Raw genomic sequence first — 26,002 nt, 5'->3', positions numbered from 1 at the left:
TTATAAAGTCAGATAGGCAGAGAGTTTATCATTGAAGTCAAGCTCTCCTTGCCTCTGAACACCTCCTCCCATGTGATTGACATCATGCACCGGACTTCAGGAGCTTTGATCAATTATTTCCTTGGACACAGAACCATCAATTACAGGGAAGAGGGCATTTTAAGGTAGGGCAAGATTGACTTCACTGTTAACCCCTTCCCGACGTGCGCCATACTAGCCCTCTTCCCGACACGCAGGCCGAGCCCTCTCCATAGCCGGTAAGTCTTTGCTGGATATTGCAGCAAAGGCTTACCGGTAACACCCGCGGGTGCTTTCATGTCGATCTCCGCCGGCAATGCTGGCGGTGGCTTCAAAAAGATGGCGGCGCATCTTGCCACGGATCGTCACTCCCCGATGACGTCACGGGGAGCAGCGATCCGTTGCCATGACAGCTTCGGGTCTCACGAAGGCCCGAAGCTGTCTCGTTTTAGTCCATTCATTAAAATGTGCCATCAGCACATTGTAATGAATGAGGAGTAAAATCCCCATATACTGCCATATTGTAGTATGGCAGTATATGGTAGGATCGATCAGACAACCTAGGGTTAAAGTACCCTAGGGAGTCTTAAAAATAGCAAGAGTAAACATTAAAAAAAAGTTTAAAAAGTCAATTCAAATCACCCCCCTTTCCATAGAACTGATATAAATATTAATAAACAGTAAAAATCATAAACACATTAGGTATCACCACGTCTGAAAATGCCTGATCTACCAAAATATAATAACGGTTTTTCACTGCGTTTAACCCCGTAACGGAAAATAGCGCCCAAAGTTGAAAATGGCATTTTTTTGCCATTTTGAAAAATATAAAAAAATTTATAAAAAGTGATCAAAAGGTAGCATAGTCCTAAAAATTATAGCAATGAAAACACCATCAAAAGTTGCAAAAAATGACATCACCCTCAGCTCCATACACCAAAGTATGAAAAAGTTATTGGCGCCAGAAGATGGCAAAATCCCCAAAAAAAATTTTGTACAGGAGGTTTTAATTTTTTTAAATGTATGAAAACATTATAAAACCTATACAAATTTGGTATCCCCATAATCATACTGACCCAAAGAATAAAGTAGACATGTCATTTGGTGCGCACAGTGAAACCTGTAAAATCCAAGCCCACAAGAAAACGTCGCAAATGTGTTTTTTCACCATTTTCACTGCATTTGGAATTTTTTTCCCACTTCCCAGTACACGGCATGGAATATTAAATACCGTCACTACGAAGTGCAATTTCTTACGCAGAAAATAAGCCATCACAGAGCTCTTTATGTGGAAAATTTAAAAAGTTATATTGTTATAAGGTAATCTATATCTCACTTCAAAGTAAATTTTCTGGATGATGCCACCACACCGAGCTATGAAAGAAACCTCATCTACAAGCTGCTCGGCTGCTTGACAACATAATGCTAGTGGTTTATTAGACCAATTTCTGATGATGGGTTCCCTTTAATACACAGAGAATGAAGAAGGAACCAGGCAGCTAAAGTTAATGGGAGCTAATGTGCGGTAACTAGGTCTGGTCACGGCGCAGAGAATGGAGCTGTCTGTTTTCCCCTCTCTGTATATTGCCAACTAAGGGTAACTAATTGATAGGAGGGCTAGGTGTCAGACTGCATCCAATCTGGTATGTTTTAAAGATTTGCCATCTATATTTTTTATCTTGTAAAACCCCCTTAAAAAGGTATTCCCAGAGACCCCCATTTACCAGGTCATAACAATTACCCACTTAACTACACCTTTCCATCCCTATTTATTCCTTTTAGATTAAATTATCATATTGAAAATGTTTAGGAAATGAATGAAATCCTCATAAATCATTGCTAGTTTATTAGTCATAAGGTCAATGAGAACTGAAAATCTTACAGTAGAATATAAAATGTTTAGATGCCAAGTAAACTTGAAGCGAGCATAAAAAAGTCACTTAGTCTACAGAGAAAATCTCACCAGCCCTCTGCACTTAGGAAAGTTCTCCTGACCTTCAGAGCAGCTATGCTAAAAACAGAGCAAGACTGTCATCACATTCAAGTGAGACTTCACATTGCAGACCCTGCCGGGCAGGAATTCCTGGAGGTGCTGTGCATTAAAGACATAGGCGCAGGTTCATCTTCTAGATCTTTCTACCTTGGCTACACTTGCATGCTTCAAAAGTATCTCCTAATAAACGTTTGATATAAGATATATCATTTGATACCAAGACTAAAATAAATCTGTCAGTTCTATCCATATGAGATGCAAGAGAGATAAAGAGGTCGATCCATACCGGCCCGGGCTAATAAATGTGCTAATTGATCTGTCATCACAGCAATGCCACTCTCCATGCTGTGTCCAGATACTACATGCTGGTAAATGGGGAATTGGGGAACAGTCTACAATACAGCTTCTTGTCACTTGCAAAGGGGTTTGTTGGTATTAATGTACTTTTTTGTACTTTTTAGAGATTTAGTAGTAAAAACATATAGTAAAGATTATTTTGTATTAAATTTTATGACAAACGACCCCCCCCAACCCCTATGGAAGTATAAAACTTCTACAAAAGGGTCAAAATATGCTTTAGGCCGGCTGCATATTGTTCAGTCTATGGCAACAACCCAAATGCTAGTCCAATGCCTACTGTAAGAACTTACAACATGATCTGTATGATGCAAGGACTCTCGTCCTATTTAATGTGTTGAGTCCTGAACTTGTAAATTTGCATTAAATAGGTGTGTTTATGTGAGCTTATTTCATCCTGTTTTAAATTTACTTGTAGGGCATTTTTGAAGCAGATTTACATACAGTTTTTCTGAATGTGTTTTTTTAACTATACACCCTCCCCATATATGCCACAATGTCCAGGAAAAATCTGCAACAAATCCACGTCATAACAAGAAGCAGAGTTTGCTGTTGGATTTGATGTGGACTTCAAGCTGATTTTTGTAAACCATTTGAGTTCAATGTTAAAAAAAGAACACATACAATAAAAACGCAAAAGCCATGGGAGAGAAATAACTTGATCAATCATTTTATTTTCTGCATTGCATTATTATTTATTTAATTATTTAACCGTATTCTGTTCCCTTATTAAGAATAGCTCGACCATTATACAAGCTCTAATACCTTTTGTGTCATCTCCTCATCCTCATAGACTGTAAGCTCTTGTGTCACCCCCTCATCCTGATAGACTGTAAGCTCTTGTGTCACTCCCTCAAACTCATAGACTGTAAGCTCTTGTGTCACCACCTCATCCTCATAGACTGTAAACTCTTGTGTCACCACCTCATCCTCATAGACTGTAAGCTCTTGTGTCACCACCTCATCCTCATAGACTGTAAACTCTTGTGTCACCACCTCATCCTCATAGACTGTAAGCTCTTGTGTCACCCCCTCATCCTCATATACTGTAAGCTCTTGTGTCACCCCCTCATCCTCATATACTGTAAGCTCCTGTGTCACCCCCTCATCCTCATATACTGTAAGCTCCTGTGTCACCCCCTCATCCTCATAGACTGTAAGCTTTTGTGTCACCCCCTCATCCTCATAGACTGTAAGCTCTTGTGTCACCACCTCATCCTCATAGACTGTAAGCTCTATCCAGAATCCTATTTAACCAATCATCTCCCCGCACACCCTGCCGGATCTTCGTGCTCTATGCCGTTGAGAAACCCTGCCTTGCGCTTGTGTACTGATTTCCCGTTGTGACCCCCGTTTCCATGTTTGGCTTTGATCCTGTTCCACCTGTCCTGACCTGTTTCTACGTCCCCGACTCTGATCCCGTGCTACTGCGTCTTGACCTCTTGCCTACGATTCTGTCTGACGTATGTGTACCTCGCCTTGGCTGCCACTGCAGACAAAGTCGCACCTGTGGAACAACCTGGTGGTAGCATGCCACAGCAAGTCCAACCTGCTTTGCGGTGGGCTCTTGTGAAAACTGGGTACCACTTAGACTCCGCTCCCAGGTGTCGGCTTACGTCATCATCCACGGTGGTCCAGTGGGTCCACTACCGCTGGAGCCTGGCACTATCATTATATTGTATCTCTCCATGTCTGTAAAGTTCCTGTCTGTTTGTAAAGTTAGCCAAGCAGCCATGTAAGTGACCCCATGTGAGTCCAATCATTCATTATCTTTCTGCTTCCTTCCCTACTTATCTGGCTTTTTGCTCCTCCACTCACCACAAGTAAATGGCCATTAGCTCCTAAACCGCTGCTAAATCCACCTTGCAAGAACAAGATCAACTTTAACACCATACACAGGAATAATCTTAATAAGCCTATTTAGAAAGGAAGGAAAACATTAGCATGTGCAGAGTGAGAGCAGTTGCATTTGTATGTATCCCCTCTTCCTTTTTTCTCATCAATACAAGTCACAACTTAAAGCGATTTCTTCTCATAGATTGTAAGCTCTTGCAAGAAGGGTCTTACTATATTATAGTTTTATATATTATAGTTATTACCTTGTAATGTCTTATTCTGTTTTTATATGTAGCCCAGGATCTGTAAATAGTTATTTTTCTGTCTATTGCATACATGATGGCAGCTAGTCTCCAGCTTCCAGACAGTTAAAGGACATCTATCATCTGGTTCACTGGTAGACTAGTCCTGCTTACAAGCTCCTGATGTATCGTTCTTTTCAAAACTTCTGCAATATAGTTATAAAAATTATGCTAATCAGTCGAAGGGGCTTTAGCTTACGTCACCGGAGTGTCTCAAAGCACTCAAAGTAGTTAATTGCACTTCCAGTCCTGCCTGGTCCCACTGTTCAGAGTGAAGGGAGCAGGTTACATCAGGGACCAAGGCGGAACTGGACGACTAAAGGGGGAGTGAATAAATTGAGGCGCTCCAATGACATATGCCGGATCGCCTTAGACTGATAAGCAAAATGTAGGGCATAGGGTGACTGTGTGAGTAGCGCTTCTGCCTTGCAACGCTGGGGTCCTGGGTTCGATTCCCACCCAGGTCACATCTGCAAAGAGTTTGTATATTCTCTCCGTGTTTGCGTGGGTTTTCTCCGGGTCCTCCGGTTTCCTCCCACACTCCAAATCATATTGTTAGGTTGTTTAGATTGTGAGCCCCATGGGGACAGGGACCAATTTGACATGCTTTGTGCAGCGCTGCATAATCTGTGTGCACTATATAAATAAAGAATTATTATTATTATTATAATGTTTGACTATATTGACGAAATTGCGGCATACAATGTTATAAAAAAAACGTTTTGATAAGAACGATTCATCAGGAGCTTGAAAGTAGGAATAGTCTACGATTTCTAGACCGGATACAATACACTTGACCATTTACTATACAGATCTTACTGGAAAAAGGTCGGGATGACGGAAACATTGTAATATATTTCATTGTACATGAATATATTATTGAGTTATTTTGGTGAAAGCCAAATGTTATACCACTTTTGCATAAAACAAAAGATAAATGTAAGCAATTTGTTGTTTGCCGTGTCTCCAAATTATTATACATATGGTATAATCCCCTGTCTATCACAACTTTACAATTTGAAGCTTTAGTTGTACTAATGATCGGATTAATAATGATTAAACAGAATTTTGGGATATTTAAAATTAAAAATAATAAAACTACAGGGATTATTAATCCCCTACTGAAGAACACCCGATTTACATACGACCCCTAGTTACAAACGGACCTCTGGATGTTGGTAATTTACTGTACTTTAGCCCTCGGCTACAATGATAGGTGTAATAGTTACCAAAGGTGTCTGTAATTAAGCTTTATTGATAATCCTGGTTCTTATGAGAACCCAACAGTTTTAAAATCTAATTATCACAGAGACCAAAAAAATTCTGTCTTGGGTTACAATTATAAAATATACAGTTCCAACTTACATACAAATTCAACTTAAGAACAAACCTACAGATTACACTGCCTGTAATTCAAGATGAACATGTTTTTTTTGTTTTAAGAGAAACAAACTTTGGAATTTACATCATTCAATGTCAACAGACATATATACTAGTTATGGGTTAACATCTACAGTTATTCATTATTGTATGGGATACAAACAATGATATGTCCTAGAAACGAGCCACTTTAACAGAGACAGAGAGGAGTCAAGTGACAAACCAGGCAAAGTGCCCACCTGATCTAACAAATTATAATAATATAACTATGACCGCTTCTACATATCAGTAACAAGCCAAGCTGTTTTCTTGGAAGAAAGATCAGAGATATAAATACACACTTTTGTCTTTGAGTGGTTCTGCCTGACAAGAGATATTTTTAAGGTATGTTGGAGATTGTGCAAGTTATTAGCACTTTAAAAACAAATGACATCTCCGCAAATGACTGATATGTAACATAGAATGGTAATTTCCAAGCCTGGACTAAATTACTCATACGATAGGACTCACTGGACTTGGGTTGCCTGAAGTAAAGGAGGCTTGCCTATCCTTGACCTATTAGACTGTTTTCTGAATGACCGAGCCACACAGTCCTTTCTAAGATCATTGCCAAGCATAAAGTGAAAGCCACATACAAAGTGAGTTCATCATATTTATGATTTTTTTTAATTGTTTCTCATTCCCACCAGGAGTATACTTAATAGGCATGTAACATTGGCTAACCCAGTCACCATAGTAATCCATTGGAACCGTGGAATTATTAACATTGATGGGTCTTTATTTAAAGGGTTTTTATCAACACACAGAAGGATCAAAGTTGTGATTGGTGCCGTGTCACTTTAAAGGGGGCACTAACTAATTCCCAAGGCATACCGTTCTTTTTGAAGCCATCTGCCTTTTTAAAGAAAATTCAGTTTGTTTCTTTAAAGGGAACCTGTCAACAGTGAACTTACCTCACAAACCACATGTACCTATCCATGGGATTAAAGCCACTATTCTTACAAAAAAATAATATTACTGATGCCCTCTGTTACTAAAGATCCATTAATGGAGGTGGGACAAGCTCCAACATATAGTTAAGCTACCCCTCCTCCTAACTGAGGCTGACACTGCTAACCAGGCCCTCAGAAATTAGAGAGTTGAAAGAGATGCAGGCTGTGTGACTCGCTGAAGAGAATTCCTGATGGAGGTGAGAATGAGTCAGTTGGGTAAAGATAACATCAACTCCCTTCCTCAGGGATTCTCTTACAAGTAACATACAGCAGCATCACTCCCAGCCCCCCCCCCCTTATTCACCCCTCTTTCAGGAGTTCTTTTCAGCATTACATAAAGCAGCATCTCACTTAAGTTCTTCATTCATCCCACACTCAGGAATTATCTTCAGTGTTACATACAGCAGCTTCTCTCTCAACACCCTTACTTACCCACCCTCAGTGTTAGACACAGTGCAAAAGGCTGATTTTTCTTAATGGTTGTGAGTATAGAAAGAAGAAATAGGTGCACTAGTTAAAAAAAATCATTTTCTCTAAAAAGATGATAGGGAAACAGGAAAGTTGAGCATGAACTTTTTATACAGGGCCCTACGAAATCTGGTTTTACTTGGAGGTAAGTTGTGAGATGGAATTCTCCCTTCAAGGCCTTTGATAACAACTTTTTATATGTTATGACAGCATACAAATTTGCCTCCATGGGTGTCCTGTAGAAATATTTTAATATTTGCTGGATACACTAGCCACAAGCAATCTCCACATTTTTGTATGATTTTGCTTTTGATTTCTGAAATTGAAGGGAAATTATTGAATATCACTAGAAAGTAACTTATTTTTTTATAATTTTTTAAAAAAAAACTATTGTACAGTACATGCCACACTCACTATGTATATTAAATTAAACAACTATATATAAAGCACCATCATTACTGCCACTGCTGATAGATGATGTCAAGGACTATCTGCACAGATTATGCCTAGAAAACTTTCTATAGGCCTCCTTGAGTTGGCCTCAACCTAGTGCTGCCTGTGGCCATGAATAATATCACAGAACCTTGTTACTACAGATCAAGCAAGATGGCAACCCCCATGATTATGGACAGAAAACAATATAAGATTTTAGCAGCACAAATATAAGTAAGGAAAAAATGTCCGGGTACACAAGCAAACAGGTTTTCTTAATTTTAACGGGTCTGCTCATTCTCATGGTGACACATTCCCACATTTCTCATAAAGGGTATTAAAGGACATCTAGCATCAGATTTACTGATAGTAGACTGCCAAACTTACATGCTCGTTCTTTTGTAAAGTCAATTACAGTTTTTCTTATGTAATGGATTGGCTAGTTTCTTCTGAAAAATACTTTATAAAAATAATGAAATGAGCCGAATGCTCATCCATCAGCCTTTAGCTCTACCATCATTTAAGATATGAATTCCCCCACTCTCTTCAATTTAATGGACAAGCCCACCAATCTGCAGACAACTGGTGGTGTCATGATCAGCAGGGGGACCATGCTAAAATGAAGAGAGTAGGGTCGTGCATATCTTACCAGATGGAGCTCTGGTGATGTAGACCGGAGCACCACTGTCTCATTGTCATATTTTTATAAAGACTTTATAAATAACGAGCATGTAATTTTGGGCTCTCTACCATCAGTAGATCTGATGTTAGTAGTCCATTAATCCCCTTTGTCCCAATTTGGGGAAAATTTCTATCCTGATCTCATGGTCCTTAAGACCAGATAAATCGCAGAGATTTCCAAAATTATTTTCATTCATTTATTATTTTTAAATAAAACTTGGAGTATCTCTTAATCTCAAATTCTGAAAATCCAAATAAAATTTTAACAATGCAGAAAGGATATCATTGTGGCTATAATGAGGACACTAGAGGTCATTACTTATTCAATAAGCATACAGTAACTTGTAGTATAAAGTAAATTGGATGAGGCTTTATTTTTGCAGAATTTGCAGATCTGTTGATGGCACAGTTAACACTCTCGTTGGTATGTCTGTCTGTGTTTCTGAATTTTCCGAAATCCTACCTTGGCAGCACATGTATTTGGTTTGGTTTGTTCTGTCCTCGGTGTACATTCCAGCAAGGTTAAGGTAATGACTCGCACTTCTGAAATAGACTTCTGTGTCCAGTGTGTATTATATATAGCCCCATGCTTTCCACTATGTCACTTGTACTGGTTTAGTTTCTCATCTATGTCTTATCCGACTGCAATTGCTTTGCTTGTTAGGCTGGTTGTCGATTACATCACCTCCATACACTTAAAATACCCCTTCCTTATACAATTTATAGTGTGATCAGTAATGTAGTAGGGGAATGCTTAGTAAGGGACATAAAGAATAGCCATGTGACTAGAAAGAAAGACTAAGAATTGTTGCCACCCTGCCAGTAAAACTGCATTATGCCATATGGATGTCATATAGAGGGGTTTACAATTTGTTAGAGCCGCATTATATTTTTATTTGTTATTTATTTAAATATCCGTCATGAATCACTGCAATTATGGTAACTGTTAAAGATAGGGGGTTAAGATTTAAGCTGCACAATCCAACGGTTTCTGATGGACTACTGGTTTCAAATTTTGGATAAGATTGGTTGTGTTCCATTAGAATTTCAATCACATGTCTAAAGATCTATGAAATTCCAGAAAAATCACATGCTGTCGCTAAGTGAACAAGTGTATGATGGTGCCCCCTATCTCCCGGCAACTGCTGGATATATCAGAAAGCTCCAGACTCTTGATAAATCCGACAGGCGGCAGAAATGCGCTGCAGCAGCAGGGCACTTGTAGAACTGCGTCATAGCTTGTGCCTGAACAGACACAGGCTACCCCCACGGCGGCCCATTGATCTACCGTTCACACCCCTCTTTCACACCTCTCTACACCCACTTTGCGTATGATAAATGTTTCCCCTTGTGTATGCCAGATTTCAGCCATACAAGCCCCTAATAAATGTGGCCCAAGGACATATACTAAAATATTGAATAGTTTTTATGTTGATGATACATTAAAGTACATACTGGAGACAATACAGTCAAATCTACACTGAATGTACAGTATAATGCCCTAAGACCATATTCCAATGTCACTATATTATAGATATGTGCTGTCCATGTTTTTTCTCTGTACTTTTCATGATTTTCATGGACCCACTGGGGGTTATTAAGATTCTTGGCATGAAAAATTAGCAAATTTATAAAAAAAAAAAAAAAAAGCTTTTCCAGCACCTGGAACAACATTTCCTCTATAGTAATTGGCCTGTGAAAATATAAGTGGCAGGATTGATGAAGACATTTCTGCAACTGGTTTGCATCAAAACTTTCTCTTAAAGGGGTTATCAAGACAATAATTTTTTTAATGCCTTAGAATGCTGTATATTTTTTTAGTTGACTCCTGAACCTGGATTCACAATGATTCCTGAATAAATGACCAGGGGGGTATAAAAAGACTGCACTCACAGGCTACAGCTCTGCTCTAATAGAACTGAGATACAAATCAGGAAAACAATAGGTAATAATCCCCTATGGATTATTGAGCTTCTGACAAGGGGGTTGTTGAAATATTTAAACTGTCCTTGTACCCCAAAATGAATCTATTACAATACATTTCCAAGTTTGACTCTAAATGTATCACAAATATGGCCATATTTCACCATACATTAAAGGAAACCTACCATTTCAAATGGTAGGTGTAAGCTGTAAACACCGAGCACCAGCTCAGGGTGAGTTGGTGCCGGTGCTTAGTTTCGTTAGTGTTAAAACTGCGGTATCGCGGTTTTAACACTTTTTAAACTTTATAGCAGAAGCTGCTTCGGCACTGCGTGCGACCGTGCGCGCGCAACGCCTGCGGCATTTCCTATGTAGGCGCGCGCACGGTCGTGCGCACGCAGCGCCGAAGCAGTTTCTGCTATAGAGTTTTAAAAGTGTTAAAACCGCGATACCGCGGTTTTAACACTAACGAAACTAAGCACCGGCACCAGCTCACCCTGATGTGGTGCTCGGTGTTTACAGCTTACACCTACCATTTGAAATGGTAGGTTTCCTTAAATGTTCTAGGATAGTCTCTCTGCGAAAAGAAAGATTGGAGCACATGATGTACAGAAGGGAAATGTTTCACTCCCAGGGCCATCACTAGGAATTTTGGGGTCCCTGACTGACAATAATATAACAAAGGGCAAAATACATTAACACTGCCTATACAGTATATAATGTATGTAGCCCCCGCACATTCCCCCCGCACATTCAGAATAAACATCTTGTGATTAGCCAGTATGATAGAGTCTGGATAATTGTTCAACAAATGCAATAATATATTCCAATAGCCCTAGACTAAATAGACTACATTTTTTTGGTCTCTGTGACAATTGGATTATAAAAATTTTGGGTTGTTTTAAAAACCAGGATTAACACTAAAGCTTAATTGCAGACACCTGTGATAACTGTTATAGCTGATTATTGTAGCCCAGGGCTAGAGTATAGTAAATTACCAACATCCAGAGGTGCGTTTGTAACTAGGGGTTGCCTGTAAGTCAGGTGTTCTTAAGTAGGGGACCACCTGTAATTATAATGGCTCCTCTGACATCATTCCAATGGGACATTTACTTACCTGGTCCTGTCGCGATCCCCGATCCGGACGGTCCGACAAAGATGAAGTCCAGCGCAATTCACCAAGATCGTCCACCCGAGATCCTGCATGTGTCGTTTTCAGGCTGAGGTCCGTCGTAGTTCACCTTCTTCTTCCCAGTGTATGTAAGTGCATGTCTTGCAACACAATTTGAGATGTTAAATCCCGCTCGTTGTGCAATTCCGTCGGATCGTCCAACGGCCCGCCCCCTGATTTGTGTCGAATGAAACCTGTTGCCGATGCGCCAAAATCCGATCTCATGCGACAAAAAGCCCTTCTAAATGCGGCGCAAATCGACAAAATAGCTGTTCTGAAAACCCAGCTGTCCCAGACCATCTTCAATAGAAGTTCTGGGATGAACTTTCACATCACCTACTGAGTACTTTTTTTAAACCATATCAAACCCATATTATAGAAAAGGACATATAAATCAACAAGGATGTATGTATGTGACAATTAATGGGGGAACTTGTTTGCCAGTTTTTTGTCTGCCAGCTCTGGCCTCCTGATAAATATCAGTGGGCTGGCGTGCTGCCTTTGCCGGACCTGGCATAGTATAGTCTCCGCCTGGATGGGTAAGTGGCAGTCCCGGGGCAGTAACTTCTAACCACGAGGAATAGGAGTAAATGGGAAATGGCTGCACGGCCAGGAATTGCACTTATTTCAGGGCTTGTATGACAAATTTCAGACAAACAAGCCCTGAAAAATCCCCCTTATTGACTTCTGCTACAATAACGAAATTAAAACCTGAGAAGGCTAAAATAATATTATTTCACTTTTATTTATTTATTTATTTTTAAAGTGTAGTGGTGTAGTAAAAACCCCCATCATAGCAATGAAAATGGATAGTAAGCCCAGCAAATTTGAGCAAATACATGCCAAATGCACCTTTTAGAAAATGTTGCCAAAATTTGCTAAATCTTTGCTAATAACTCAGAATTACATGAACAAATTGCTATTGATACATTTTTTACATGATGTTGTTAAAAACTATTATCTTCTTAAAATACATGACTAGAAGTGTTAGAAAATGTTTACATATTTTTTATTGAACATATATAAAACTATATTAGCCCAACATAACAGCAGTAGTCTAAATAATACAAATTGTGGAAATGAGAGATGTATTGTTTATAACTAAAGTTACTTAAAGACCTCACTCGGTCAGGTTACCCTATAACATGAGATTACCGGATAGTGTCTGGGATAACTTGACAGCTAGCTATCTTGCATGAATGTTCTCATTTGCCCCTGGTTTATTTTTAGGTGGCGGGAAGGAGGCACAATGCTCTCTCTGACAGGAGTGCACAAATGGATCGTCACCTGTCACTGTTTGATTGACTCTGACCTCCTGCACTGATCACCCTGGGACCTCCTGCAGCTTGTTAATCACCTGAACCTTACCCTAATCTTGTGCATCTATAATTAGGAGATAACAGAACTTGAAAGGGTTAGAGAAGAAAGGGAAACCTAAACCCCACATAGGTTTATACTTCTAAATGTTTATACAAGCAAAGAATTTCCACAAATAACCTAGGAAATATAAAAATATACACTAGTATAAGCTACAATTTTTGTGCTGAAAAGGTCTCACTTGGCTTATCTAAAAAATAAACTTAGTACACACCTCAGGGGTCTCCACAGGTCCTCTTCACTCAGCTTCCTGTATAACACCATGAGTAGATGTAATCAGCCAACAGACAGACTATGTCATAGTGGTGTTGCCGCCTGATGACATCATAGTGCGTGCACAGAATGGGTACACGGACCTGTTTCCACCCAAGCTGTTACACAGGAAGCTGAGAGAAAAGATTAGCTGTGGGGAGGGCCAGAGGTAAGCACTGAGTTTAATATTAAAAGGTGGGGCTTTTGAGCATTTCATTAGTATAGGGAGGCTGCTTGGCATTTAATTAGTGATGGGAGGGTGCTGGATATTTTATTAGTGAGGGGATGCCACTGATGGGCATTTCATTAGTGTAGGCATGCTGCTGGGCATTTCATTAGTGGGGGTAGGCTGCTGGGCATTTCTTTACAGGGGGGGCTGCTATACATTTCAATAGTGAGGGGAGACTATGACCACTGTTTTTCCTACCCTAGGCAATACATTTTCCCAGTTTTATGTGTGGTAAAATTAGGTGTTTATATTAGCTTATATTAGGGTCTGCTTATATTTGTGAATATATACAGGACACACACAAAAATTTTATGATAATGTATTGCTTTTATATTTAAAAATGTAATTCAACTGCAGAAATAAAACCTGTACCATTAGTTTGCTAGATGTACAAATGTCTATAACCCATCCTCATAAATGGTAGTTGCCCATGTAATGTTTATATGTTAGCAGCACACACTAATATTGTAGCCAAATGTAACCTTTTATTTACATTAGAGTCCATAGAATAAAAGTAATGCTACCAGCAATTTCTGGCTGCAAACAACAAATCCATGACCTGTTATTTGTGGCCCGTGTGACATTGGTGTGTGAGGATCCACTCATGCAATAATGCCTATAGAGAACACGTTAGGAATAGCATCACCTCTAAAATTTGTGGCTTGGGCAATCGACTCCTAAACAGTGCTGCTGAAACCACAGCTGTAGGGCAGATATATCAAAAGTGTTTGAAAATTGTCTGAAATTTCTGGAAATTCTGTTACAGACACTTTTGAAATTAGTGCACAAAAAGGGCAGTGTCCTCGACAAAAGTGGCATGGGTTCGGGTAAAGGGGGGCAATAAAATTACAAAAATGCTGATTTTTATTTACCGGCTAATATGAGGTGCAAAGTTAAACTAGACATTCCTAAACTTGCCCCTTTGTATACAATCTATTTAAATATACAAGTTGAAAAAAAAAGGTTGTGTTCTAGTAGCTTCAGACATGCAAAAAAGCTGCATCTCCTTCATTAAAAGAGTTATATTTTCTTATATTTTTCATGGATCCTCATAAATTATAGTCTATAAGTAATCAATGAAAATAATGGTACTGACAAGGACATGCTCTACTTTGTAACAGATCTTTTACATAGTCTATTAAAATAATGACTGTTGCCACTGGTCTATTCAAAACTATTGCTTTTATTGCAGTTATGGGCCATTCATTTTAAAAACAGTCACCTACAATTCAGATTTGCACTTGTTAAGTTAGGTCCATGAATCACTTTAATGATAACCGTGTTGGCTCTCCTGCATACCAGGGAAGCAGAAACTCTGTGCATAATATGGTGCGGTGCACGAAGCCCCAACCCCATAAGTGGGTTTGGTTCATGGATAACAACCTTGCATGGTCTGTGGTGCTTAGACAAAACTTGGCAAGTGTGAAGCCACCCTTATTTTATGTTGTGCATCTAGCCTTAAAGGCAACCTGTCATCAGGTTTTACATGTCATACTGTACCCGAGGGGGCTGGTAATGGGGTAAAATCTCAGGTTTTCTTTAAGCCGCAACAATCTCATCTGTCATGTCTCCCTTGGATGAATAAGGAGAAAGTGGATTATATCAGCCATGTACCTAAGTTCTATCTCTAGAATCTGCACATTGGACTGGTAAGTGTCCAGGTGCTGGTTTTCTCTATGGCTGATCTCCTCAGAGAGACAAGTTCTGTATATGATGTACAGTTCTGCTCAGGGTCCATAATACAATAGAAAGCTAATTAGAAACAATGGGGCAGGTCAGATTATTTTTTAAATGCGGGGTACCATTTAACAGTGGGAATTTTAAACATAGATAATAGATATAATCTTGAGTATAATTATCATTCCCTGTGCATATGTGTATTCTAGACATGGAATGTGCTCTACCCAAGACATTTCACAATCTGCAAACAGATCTGCCCAATTCCAGGCGCTTCTGATTACCATGTGCAATACCTGGGCTTGTTATCTGCATGACTGCTCTCAGTATTACCAGCAATTACGTGCAGCATTTACTTTCACCTGTCTCAGGGATTTTAAGTAATTGAAGAAGGAAATTATCTTCTGCGAGAAAGTGAATGAAGGAAAATGTGTCTTTATTTGCAAATAAGACTAAGATACATTTAATCAAATTTTTTTACTTTTTCATCTCTTCTGTAAGTAAAATGAATAAAGATTTGGCATGTACTGTATTACATGTGCAATGAAATAGTGTAATACCTAAATTCACCAAGGGTGGTGCTGCAGGGGATCCCTTTCTCCCACCGATCAGAATCACAGGAAATCCCAGCAATTTCAAATTGGGGATACCCGTTTCTATTTTTTAATGTCTTAAAAAAATGTTTGCATTTGCTTTCCCCGATAAACGTTGTCTTATTGAAAATCAGGGCCGGATTAAGTTTGGTGGGGCCTCTGGGTGCAAAATGTGGTAGTACCCCCATTGAAGGTAGTGCAGACAGGGAATAGCAATTGCTATGTACGGCTCCCCAGCAATAACTATATACAGCCTCCTAGTAATCACTATATATGGCTCCTCCAGCTATCCATGTATACAGCTCCACCAGCTATCACTGTATACAGCTCCCCCAGCAATCACTGTATACAGCTCCCCCAGCAATCACTATACACAGCTCCCCCAGCAATCACTATATACAGCTCTCAGCAATCAATATATACAGCTCCCAGTAATCACTGTACACAGCCCCCCAGCAATCACTGTACACAGCCCCCCAGCAATCACTGTACACTGCCCCCCAGCAATCACTGTACACAGCCCCCAGCAATCAATGTATACAGCCCCCAGCAATCACTGTATACAGCCCCCCAGCAATCACTATATACAGTCCCCCCAGCAACCACTGTGTATACTGCTCCCCCAGGAACCACTGTATTCAGCCCCCGCCATAATAACTATAGCTATATACATCCCCCTATAATAACTATATACAGTCCCCTATAACTAACTATATACAACGACACTATAATAACTAACTATATACAGAATCCTTTTATAACTATATACAGTCCCGGGGCAAACAATAACTTGTACTCACCTTCCATCGTTCACCCGATGCTCGCCAACCTCCTTCCCTTCCCTCAAGGTGTCAGTCTATCAGTCTTTATACATCAGAGGTATACCAAGATAGCGGCGCCCTGCCGCCGGCACACGCCGCGCCACCAGCAGCAGGGCACCGCCGTCTTTGTATTCCTCCGACGATCGTCTATGGCAGAGCAGGGAACTTATAGTTCCCTGCTCTGCCATAGACTGAAGTCGGATCATATCTGCAGGACACAGCCCGGGGAGCCCGGACCCAAATAAACTGAAGGCGATTCTGGCGATCATGCACCCACCCAAATCGCTCACATTTGGTAGAGGCCCCTTTAAGGGCAAAGTGGTGGGGGCTCTGGGGCATGCACCCCGGGGGCCCCCCTATAATCCACAGGTGTCTCTTATCTAGAATTCACTGCTTTGCTGTCCGAGACTCGAACATTAGAGGTTGCAGGGGTAGTGTCACTTCAGAAGCCCCTAACTTGTGTTCTATAGAACCAAGAAACATGCTCTTTGTATCATATGAAAGATAAGAATCCCATCTTTTCCACATCAAAGTTCAGATCCCTGTCAATTATAAAATTGGGCCTACAGGAAGTTAAAAAATAGATGGGAGCTGGATCTTAATATGCATCTTGCATTTCGAACTATGTCTTTAGTTGCCTGTAGCTCTGGTTCTGTAAATTACAAAGCCACAGGCCTGATGTAATCTGTAAGATGAGATCCTTATATTAATCTGAAGTGACACCCCCTGCAACCACTAAACTTGTCTCTTCACATGTGTGAATGAGATGAGAAGAGTCATTTTTGCCAAAATTAGGAGTTGATTTTTTTTTATAGATAGATAAATGGGAGAGATTTCACATAAAAGGACAAATTTATCACCTATCTGATTGGGTTAGTAGTTTAGTGGGGTAAAACCTAGTGAGAGGCTCTCTTTAAGAACTGACACACAGCTTTCTCTGGCTCCTGAAACACAAATCATAATTCAGTGGTCATCCTGAGTAGTTACTCTACTATGCCAGATACATAATTTGCATAATTTTTCAGAAAACTTGTTGACAACCAGCAAGGGTTATATTAAGAGCCATATAAGCAAAGAGTTACACTGCCATATATCTTTCCAGCTTGGAATAGTAAAAAGACCACAGCACAAGTTATACAAAGAAAAGTGTATAAATACATACAAAACCGTGTAAAATAATTCTGTCCTCTAGACACCATGTCATGCTCACCCTTACAGATCTGTCAAAAAATGATGGTTCAAAAGACACAAAAGCATTTGACATTTTAAACATAGAACATTTCTGCAAACAATATACTCGACTGATGTAGCAGGGCTGAATGTGTCATTTATTTAATTTCATTTGTTTCTTTATAACATTAAGCTAATATATTCCATATTCTCTCTGCTACACAATTTACTAACACAACTGCATCTTAAAATGCCCATAATTTTCAGATTATTCCTGTACAAACTTCAGAGAGTTAAGAATCTTTCTACTTGCTAAACTTCTCCAGCATTTCACAAGCTCCATACAGTCTCTCTCTTCTCCAAACACATCTCACCCTATGGAATATCATGTTCTTATATCAGTCACACATATCACTCACTCAAGGTGTCTCAACTCTTTGCACTTACTCTGGAGATGGTCAAGGGCATGTTAAAGTCCTTTCCTCCTTGCAGACGGAATCCCCACGGGCCAGGTCCAGCGAGGGATACATTGTAAGCCATTTTTGCCAACTTTTTTGTAGTACAGCCACTTGAAGGCTCTAAAGGAACAAAACAGACAAGAAAACTTTTGTTTTCACTAAGGTCCAACAAAAGGGAAAAGCAGAAGAAGCTTAAGGATCTAGAAATTATAAGGTAATTGTAATCTTGCCTGTTCACTCGGCTTGAAGTGCCACCTAAGAATAGATGGGATGTATAATGCGGATACAGATATCCCAGCTGAGCAGGATCCATAAAAGGTATGTAACCAAATACCTCCCATGCAAGGATACTGTGACTCAGAGATCTATTATTGCCTCATACAAGTCAAGAGGATCTTTCCAGGCATCCAACTCCCCTATCTCCACTGAACAGTTTTCTGACATAGAAAACACCACATACTTTCTCCAAAATAAACTCACAGTAGTTTTAAAAAAGCTAATCGGTGACTTCATTCTGTGCCATTGGGTGGCACATTGTTTGAATAACTTTATATACAGATATGCAAAAGAAAATGTATCTAGATCAATAAATATTATTGTATGTCATGTAAACAGTGACAGTGACCGGGTTGAATAAACCTTTATAGTGAGGACTTGGGGTTATATACATTCCTTTGTGACAACTTGTATGTGAATAAACCTAAGAATTCTTGCCTATAATACATGAAAGAGGACCTGTCAACTGTCCTGGCATGTCATGTATTCCCCATAATAAAAGTATTCCAGAGGACATTTTCCTGTGTCATTCCTCTGCTATTACTTCTTGAAAAATCTGAATTATATGGCAAATGTATGTTAACATTTGTGGATGTGTCCTTGTACTGTTCAGTGTCAAACTTTACATAGATACAATCCTTTGACAAGGGGAATGGTTCAATGTATCCTTTTTCTAGGAAGAATTACATAGGACAGAGCTGATTTAATGCAAAATGCAAGCATTTACTATAAATGGGGGTCTGTGTAGAAGCCATATTAATGAGCCTGGTCTTAAACCCCTTTTACACAGTGATGATATGTTCTGTATTTTACATCCACATATTTAAACTGAAAGCATAAATGTGTAAAAACCCAAACACTATTTTGTGATGTTTTCTATGCTTAACTCACAATTTGGCTTAAACTATGCATAGAAGACATTGACCAAATTTGCATTATTTAAAACCAGTTGAAAGCTTCTACCACATGGCTGCAATGTGGCCACATGTTAGTATCTGTATTATGGTTGAAGGTTCCTTAAAGCGTTTGGGGAGTGGGACAACAGGATTCCATGTGACTTGTCCCTCCATTCACTTACAGATGACCCCTAGTTACAAACGGACATCTGTATGTTAGTAATTTACTGTACTTCAATCTTAGGCTACTATAAACAGTCATAGCAGTTATCAAAAGCATCTTCTTTATTGTTAATCTTGCTTCTTATGACAACTCAACATTTTGAAAACCCAATTGTCACAGAGACCAAAAAAATTTTTGCCTGGGGTTACAATTATAATTTATTCAATTCCCATACACAAATTCAACTTAAGAACAAACCTACAGAACCTATCCTGTATGTATGGGACTGCCTGTATATATAAAAATTCATCAAAGAATTTAGGGTAAGTAGCACACAACGGACAATCCAGGCAGCGGGTCCAGATGAAAAGTACAACAATCTCACTGCAAAAGTATGTAAGCACCTATCACAAGTACCGATAGGTGCATATATATACATGTGAGTTTAGTATATTTAAAAAAAACTAAATCTTTTGTACAACAAAAAATTTTGCATTTTGCCAAATTCTGAGGCCTACAACTTTTTCACACTTATTCGTACTTAGCTACTTAAGGTGTCATTTTCTGAGGTACATGCTGACATTTTAACACATGACTAGTCATGACTAATCTAATCATGACATAGGTGAGCTGATGAGTCGGTGCCAGCACTGACTATGGCAGATACAGGTGGGTGTCAGCTGTGTTAGGCCGTTCCACACTCGCAACGCGTGCTGCCTGTATCTCCTGGCCTGAACGCTGCAAACCGGAACTGAACTGAACTGACATTCAGTTCCGGTTTGCGAGTGTGATGCGAATTCATCGCATCACACTCGCAGGTGTGGAACGGGCTTTATACAGCTGAAACCCGCTGTATATAGAGAGAGTTCAGCCCGCTTCATCCAACGGCAGCTTAAAGGAACAGTCCAGTCCAAGCTAATTCATTGAATAATGGCTGGTGCAGGGCCTGAAGGGAGGAGCATGACTCATTTTCATTGTATTCCTAGCACCTTTCTAGAACCTAGAGTCCTGCTCCTCTCTTCAGACCCTGTAGAAGGCATAATTCATTGAATCAGCTGTGCTTGAAATGTTCCTTTAAATGTTCCCCATATAGTTTTTTTAAGGTGATTTGCTTTGTTCCAGAAAAAGTGCTAAATCTGACCTCAGGTTGTAACTGGTATTGTATTCAAATGAATGAGAGATTGGATCTTGCTGTCAGTAGGCCTGTTTGTGATTAGAGATGCGTGGTCCTGATGATCGGGTTTGGGTTTGGCCGCTTGACCCAGTAATATTGCCTAGATTGGTGGCCATAGAACTAAAATGGCAAATTCACATTCCTGGCAACTAGCCATGGCTATGATTGGCCAGACGAGTCCCAGAACTCCGATCCTGAACCAGATCATCATTGTGCCCAAAAGCAAAGATGAGAATAGTCGTCTTCTATGTGCTAGTTTTAGCCTAGTAGCCTGTCCTAGAAATAGTCTGCTTTCCTGTTCTAGTTAGAATACGTTCTATGAAACAAGTAGATACCAGATTCTCCTGTCTTCACCGTAACAACGCCCACACACATAGCCTACTACCTGTGTATTTACAGTTCTGAATTTCTTTGCAGTTAATTTGCAGCATAAAACAGTAACAATGCAGTGTAAGGTTTATGATAACCCCCCCCCAATCCTATAATGTGCTCTGATGTATGATGTAAAGTTGTATGGTTCAAGAGGACCTGTCAAGTCCTTTAAACCTTTCACCTTTACATTGCTACATCTGCACTAAATCCCACTAGTTTTTTTATTTCTGGTCTAGCAACCCCATTCCAGAGGTATCAGTGCCATGACCTTTGACATACAACATAACAGACATTCAAATTGGTGGTCTCTAATGATAGAGACCACCAACTTCACAGTGTACTTGAATTAGTAGCCGAAAAATAAGACACCACAATGTAAAAATCCCCCCAAAAATCAAGGTGGTTCAATGCTTTGCTAGAATCTCTTTAAGTTAGGCTAGATGCACATAAACAAGCTGTTTCTTAGCTGTGAAAAAGATGGTATTCTTGCATCAGTTTGGCATCCGTTTTTTGCTGACCCTCATGAACTATAGCCTGAGTGATCAATGAAATATGAATATGACTAGGAAATACTGAATAATTATCCATTATAAAGTATTGCATATTACTATGACATTTTTATCTGACATTATTCTCTGTGGTGTGCATCTAGCCTTAGGAACCTCCCTTTTGAACTTGGACTTTTTTTTTAAGAAAAACTATATTATACTCTAGTTTAACATTATCAGGACTTCTTAGGCTTTCCCTTAACTCAATCGTGACCACCCACGACTTTTGACACATCTACAATGCCATCTTTTGACATTTCTGCAGAGGCCATAGGGAGAAGGGAGAAGCTGTTTATTACCACTACAGGGCTATGCAGTAAAGAAAGTAAAAGTCAGAAGTCGCGCTATTCTCTATAGACCGGTGGTGACTTGAAAGGGTTAAGCAGAGCTGCTGCAATAGGCCCAGTACAGCTCTGCCCCTGACATTTGCCCCCAGAAGGGGTCGTTTTTCTCTTGCAACGGTGGAAATCCCTTGACAAAGACCTGCTGCGATTGAAACGCGTGTCGGGGTGCACGCCAGGTAATATCATGTCCTCCTCTTGGTCACACTAGCTTCCACTCATTTTGCACTATTTGTATGTGTTTATCCATGTTTATCATTTGGCGTCTGTGACCTCTGTCATTATTACAGTATACCTGCTAGCTATATAAGGGCTCTACCTCATTATTACTTTACACCCATTGTCGTTCATTACTGTTCATTACATGTTTGGGTCCCTTATATTGTACATTTTACATTTGTTTATGTATTTTAGGACATATTACCTGGCGTGCTTTTTTGTATCTTTTCTGAGATGCTTCTCAGTCTATTTTATGCATTACCATTGTTGTTTACTAAATAAAGATTTTCCCTTTTATGTTGTTGCATTGAAGCCTTGTCCTTTCCTCTTGTTTTTATTTATTTGGTATTTCATGGTCATTTTAAGTTTAAAAACTAAAAAATATATAGTATACACTATATTGTATACTATACATTACAATAGTATTTTCCCCCACTTTTTGTAACTTTAACCCATCCCCCAAAAAATAAAATTGGAAACAAAAACCATTAAACATTTGTTAATTTTTAAAGAGGACCTGTCACCCTAAAAAAAAACGCTCTAGGAGCTGCAGCAGTGTTAGCTTTATCGGAACCTTGCAATAAAGCTAGCGAGCACTGCACTGCCATACCCTGGGAATGACAGAACCGAGTTTACAGCGGTCCGTCATATTCATGAGGGGGGGGGGTTTGCGGGTCTGAGGCGCTATTTCTTCCCCTGACTGCCCCTATCACGTCATAGTCTGGCGGTGACTGGCAGGCTTCATGCGCCTGTCACCCGCCCACTCAAGTAGACTTTATTAAGCAGCTTCTAGAGCTTTTATAAGGGGGGCAGATCCTCTTTAAGTCCTCTTTAAGTGGCCCTATGTGTTACAAAAAATGCTGCAAAAATGTGTAAGGTAGCATTAAAAAAAAAAAAAATTTAGACCAATAAATTTGTGGAAAATTTCTGTTATGGTCTTTGGAGTCCTGTCTGTAATCTGCTGACTGGCCTTTGCATTTAACTGTGGCCCTCCAAGCTCTGTAATCTCACAAAGTAATAGGCATCAGGCAGTTGAAAGATGTGATTGCAGTGTGATTGAGAAGGCCCATGGAGGATGGGCACATCCATTATGGGGGAGATTTATCATCAAGTATCTGAGGTTAAACTTTTTTAGTTTTCCATGGAAACCAATCAGAGCTCAGCTGTAATTTTATAAACGGCTGTTGGAAAATGAAAGCTGAGCTCTGATTGGTTGCCATGGGCAACTAGAACAGTTCTGCTCTAAGAGACTTATGATAAATCTCTTTATATATTTATATTTTATCCAATGCATCTGTATTCATAAAATTATTGGGTGGTTTAATTGCTGTATGCTGAATAATATATCTATGACATACTGTGAGGGCCACCAAATTAATGGGCCCACCGGTGGAATCCCCTGTGAGCCAGTCCGAGCCCAGTCTGCTTTACTGTTTAAATGTATCAGCAGTTATTTTTTATAATTTTTTACCAATATTTTTACAATATTAGTTACTTTAGTAACTTTGTATTTTTATATAAGACTTTGATGATTTTGGTTCAGCTTTAGATGCCCTTTATACACAAAGGGAAGTCGGACATTTATCAAATTAGCCACATTACGTATGTCCAAATATTTCATTTTACGGCTGAATTTTATAGTTCTTGGTCTGAGCCACTCTTAGGGGCATGTCATACAGGGCAGCCCTGAATGTATGTTATGTGACAGGTGCGGGTGTAATCCATCTGACAGTACAGCATTCATTGCTGGCACACTGAGGGGAGGAAGTCAAGGAGTAGATCTCATAGAATACAGCTCCTTGGAGATGTCCAGGGCAGCTGGTCAGACCATCAGGCCTTCACATAGACTGCGTGAAAGTTGAGTCTAAGCTTTTCTGAAAGCTGGGTATATTTTCTCTGCGCTGTAGCAAGGAATATAAATAGGTTTCAGTGAGTTTATGGGTTTACTGTGGAATTACTTAACTTTATAATATAACCAGATGACCATCAGTATAAAGTATACTGATGGTCATCTGGTTATATTATAAAGTTAAGCTATAGAAATGACCATCATATTTATTAAATATTTTAAATGTATTCATTGAAACATTTTAAGACATCATTAAGGGACATGTTTAAGGTTATTGTACACTCAGTATAGAGACATTTTTAATATCTATGATCAAGTACCAGTTAAGTATCTCTTCCACTTTTCAAAATAGGAAGTGTGTCTATTGAGAAATGTGAGATGAAATCTGTGTCACGTTACTTTCAAATAATATTGTGTATTATGCTTTATGATAGGTATATATGATAGTGCTATTTCCTTTTTCAGATTGAGGGTTTTTCCTTCCTTCCAACATTTATACTCAACTCAAACTCCAATAATAAAACAAGAATTGAACCACTTAAATCAATGGTACAAAACTGGTACATAATGAAGTCCTTTCTAACCATTTGTAAAACCAGGGACATATTGATGTGCCTTTAATTTAAAGGGGCCTATCACACCCATCAGCTTATAAGTCACATATCCAGAGATGAGCTGTGTTTATCACAGTAGTGAAAATCTACTGAATTGTATTGTGACCATAGGGAAGATATAAATTATATGTCCATAATATATAGATGTGCGAGTTAGCCCCTAATTGAAAATATTAGTGAAGAAGCCATAAAGATTATTTGCTCCCATGTGAGTGCAGGTTCGATCTACAAGACAAATGGATCGCCAGTAGATCTTCTAGGACATGTGAATAGATAACTTTAACGCCAGGGCTTCTCATTTTCTATCACACCCCATGGACTATACAGTATATTGTATATTTTCATTTGGTAAATTAGTTCAGCAAAAGTCTAGGATCACAGACATCTTCGTTAACAGTGTCTATGAATAGCTTGTACTAAATATCTACCCTTGCACCTTGTATCCGATTTATTCTTCAGACCCCAAGAATAGATCTTTGGAAGTTCAGCTAACAGGATAGCACATTTTAATCGGATGCGTCTAGCGTGGGATTTGAGTACATGTACACTGAGTTATGTCATCTAGAACTTCTTCACTAAATACAACAGGTAATATCAATTACTAAATTGGTGGGGGCACGGATATTGATTTAAAACATAAATAAAGAATATGCTATGGAGCACGGACATGGAATGATTCAAACTATTTTTTTTAATCCATTGTCCATAAAAAGGCATATAGATAGCAGTTACCAGGCGCAGATACTGGTGGCTGAGATAAGCCAGTAATAGACAGTCATAGTGCTGAGCTGCAGGCAGCTCCTCTTCTCTCTTTAGAGCTATGAAAACAGCTGATCCCCTGCGATTAGTGAACAAATGGGTTACTGTAAGTCCCAGCTGGCACAGTAAGCTCAAGCACACAAAAAACAACATCAGACTGTCAAACGCAGCTTAGAGCCATTCACCAAGTGCTAAAAGCTAGGCAGAAAGTTAGCAGAGTAAAGACCCTGCCTCTAGAATAGGTGTTAGTTTAGTCACACAGCCTTTAAGGCATTAGATTCTACCTGGGAGCTGTTCTGCAGATCCCCTCTGGTGCTCTTGTGGCTCAACAGTTGCTCCATAAGCACATTTATCTGATCCGTGTATCCAGTGTGACGTCATTCTAGCGGAGAGGGGATGAGGAGGGAGGGAACTCTTAAGGTGGACTCATTACAGTTGTAGTTATCTGTCAGGCTGAGACTTACGGACCTATTTTCTAAGAAGATGCAAACATGAAGTCCTAACCTATCATCTTGTGCAGAAACATGTGGATGCTTTATAAGTTTTTTTTTTTTATTGTCTTGTATTAAACGACTTCTTCCTATCAGTTTACTGATGGTAGATGTGTCCTAATAAGAAATTCCTGAGTAACATCTTTTATTTTAACTCTATATGACGGGCT

General features: G+C 39.4%; 1 protein-coding gene across 19 annotated transcripts in view; it reads right to left on the bottom strand.

Moving 5' to 3' along the window:
* LDB3 (LIM domain binding 3) overlaps positions 1–25,736 on the bottom strand; it is a 118,155-nt gene extending 92,419 nt beyond the window's left edge. For 13 of the 19 annotated variants that reach the window (XM_072130750.1, XM_072130754.1, XM_072130758.1 and 10 more), the window contains exons 1-2: positions 25,626–25,736; positions 18,120–18,250 (exon numbers count right to left, since the gene is read on the bottom strand). In XM_072130750.1, the coding sequence (XP_071986851.1) occupies positions 18,120–18,250; positions 25,626–25,722 (228 nt within the window). In that variant the 5' untranslated portion in view covers positions 25,723–25,736. Of the gene's footprint in view, positions 1–13,144; positions 13,226–18,119; positions 18,251–18,360; positions 18,463–25,625 lie in introns of those variants that run through there. The other 6 variants (XM_072130766.1, XM_072130753.1, XM_072130767.1 and 3 more) reach the window with 4 other exon arrangements.
* Positions 25,737–26,002: the final 266 nt, after the last annotated feature.

Source organism: Engystomops pustulosus, chromosome 11 (genome assembly GCF_040894005.1).
Source record: "Engystomops pustulosus chromosome 11, aEngPut4.maternal, whole genome shotgun sequence".
In the NCBI taxonomy this organism is placed as follows: domain Eukaryota; kingdom Metazoa; phylum Chordata; class Amphibia; order Anura; family Leptodactylidae; genus Engystomops; species Engystomops pustulosus.
Note: the sequence above shows the minus strand (reverse complement) of the source record. Positions and strands in the feature narration are given on the sequence as shown.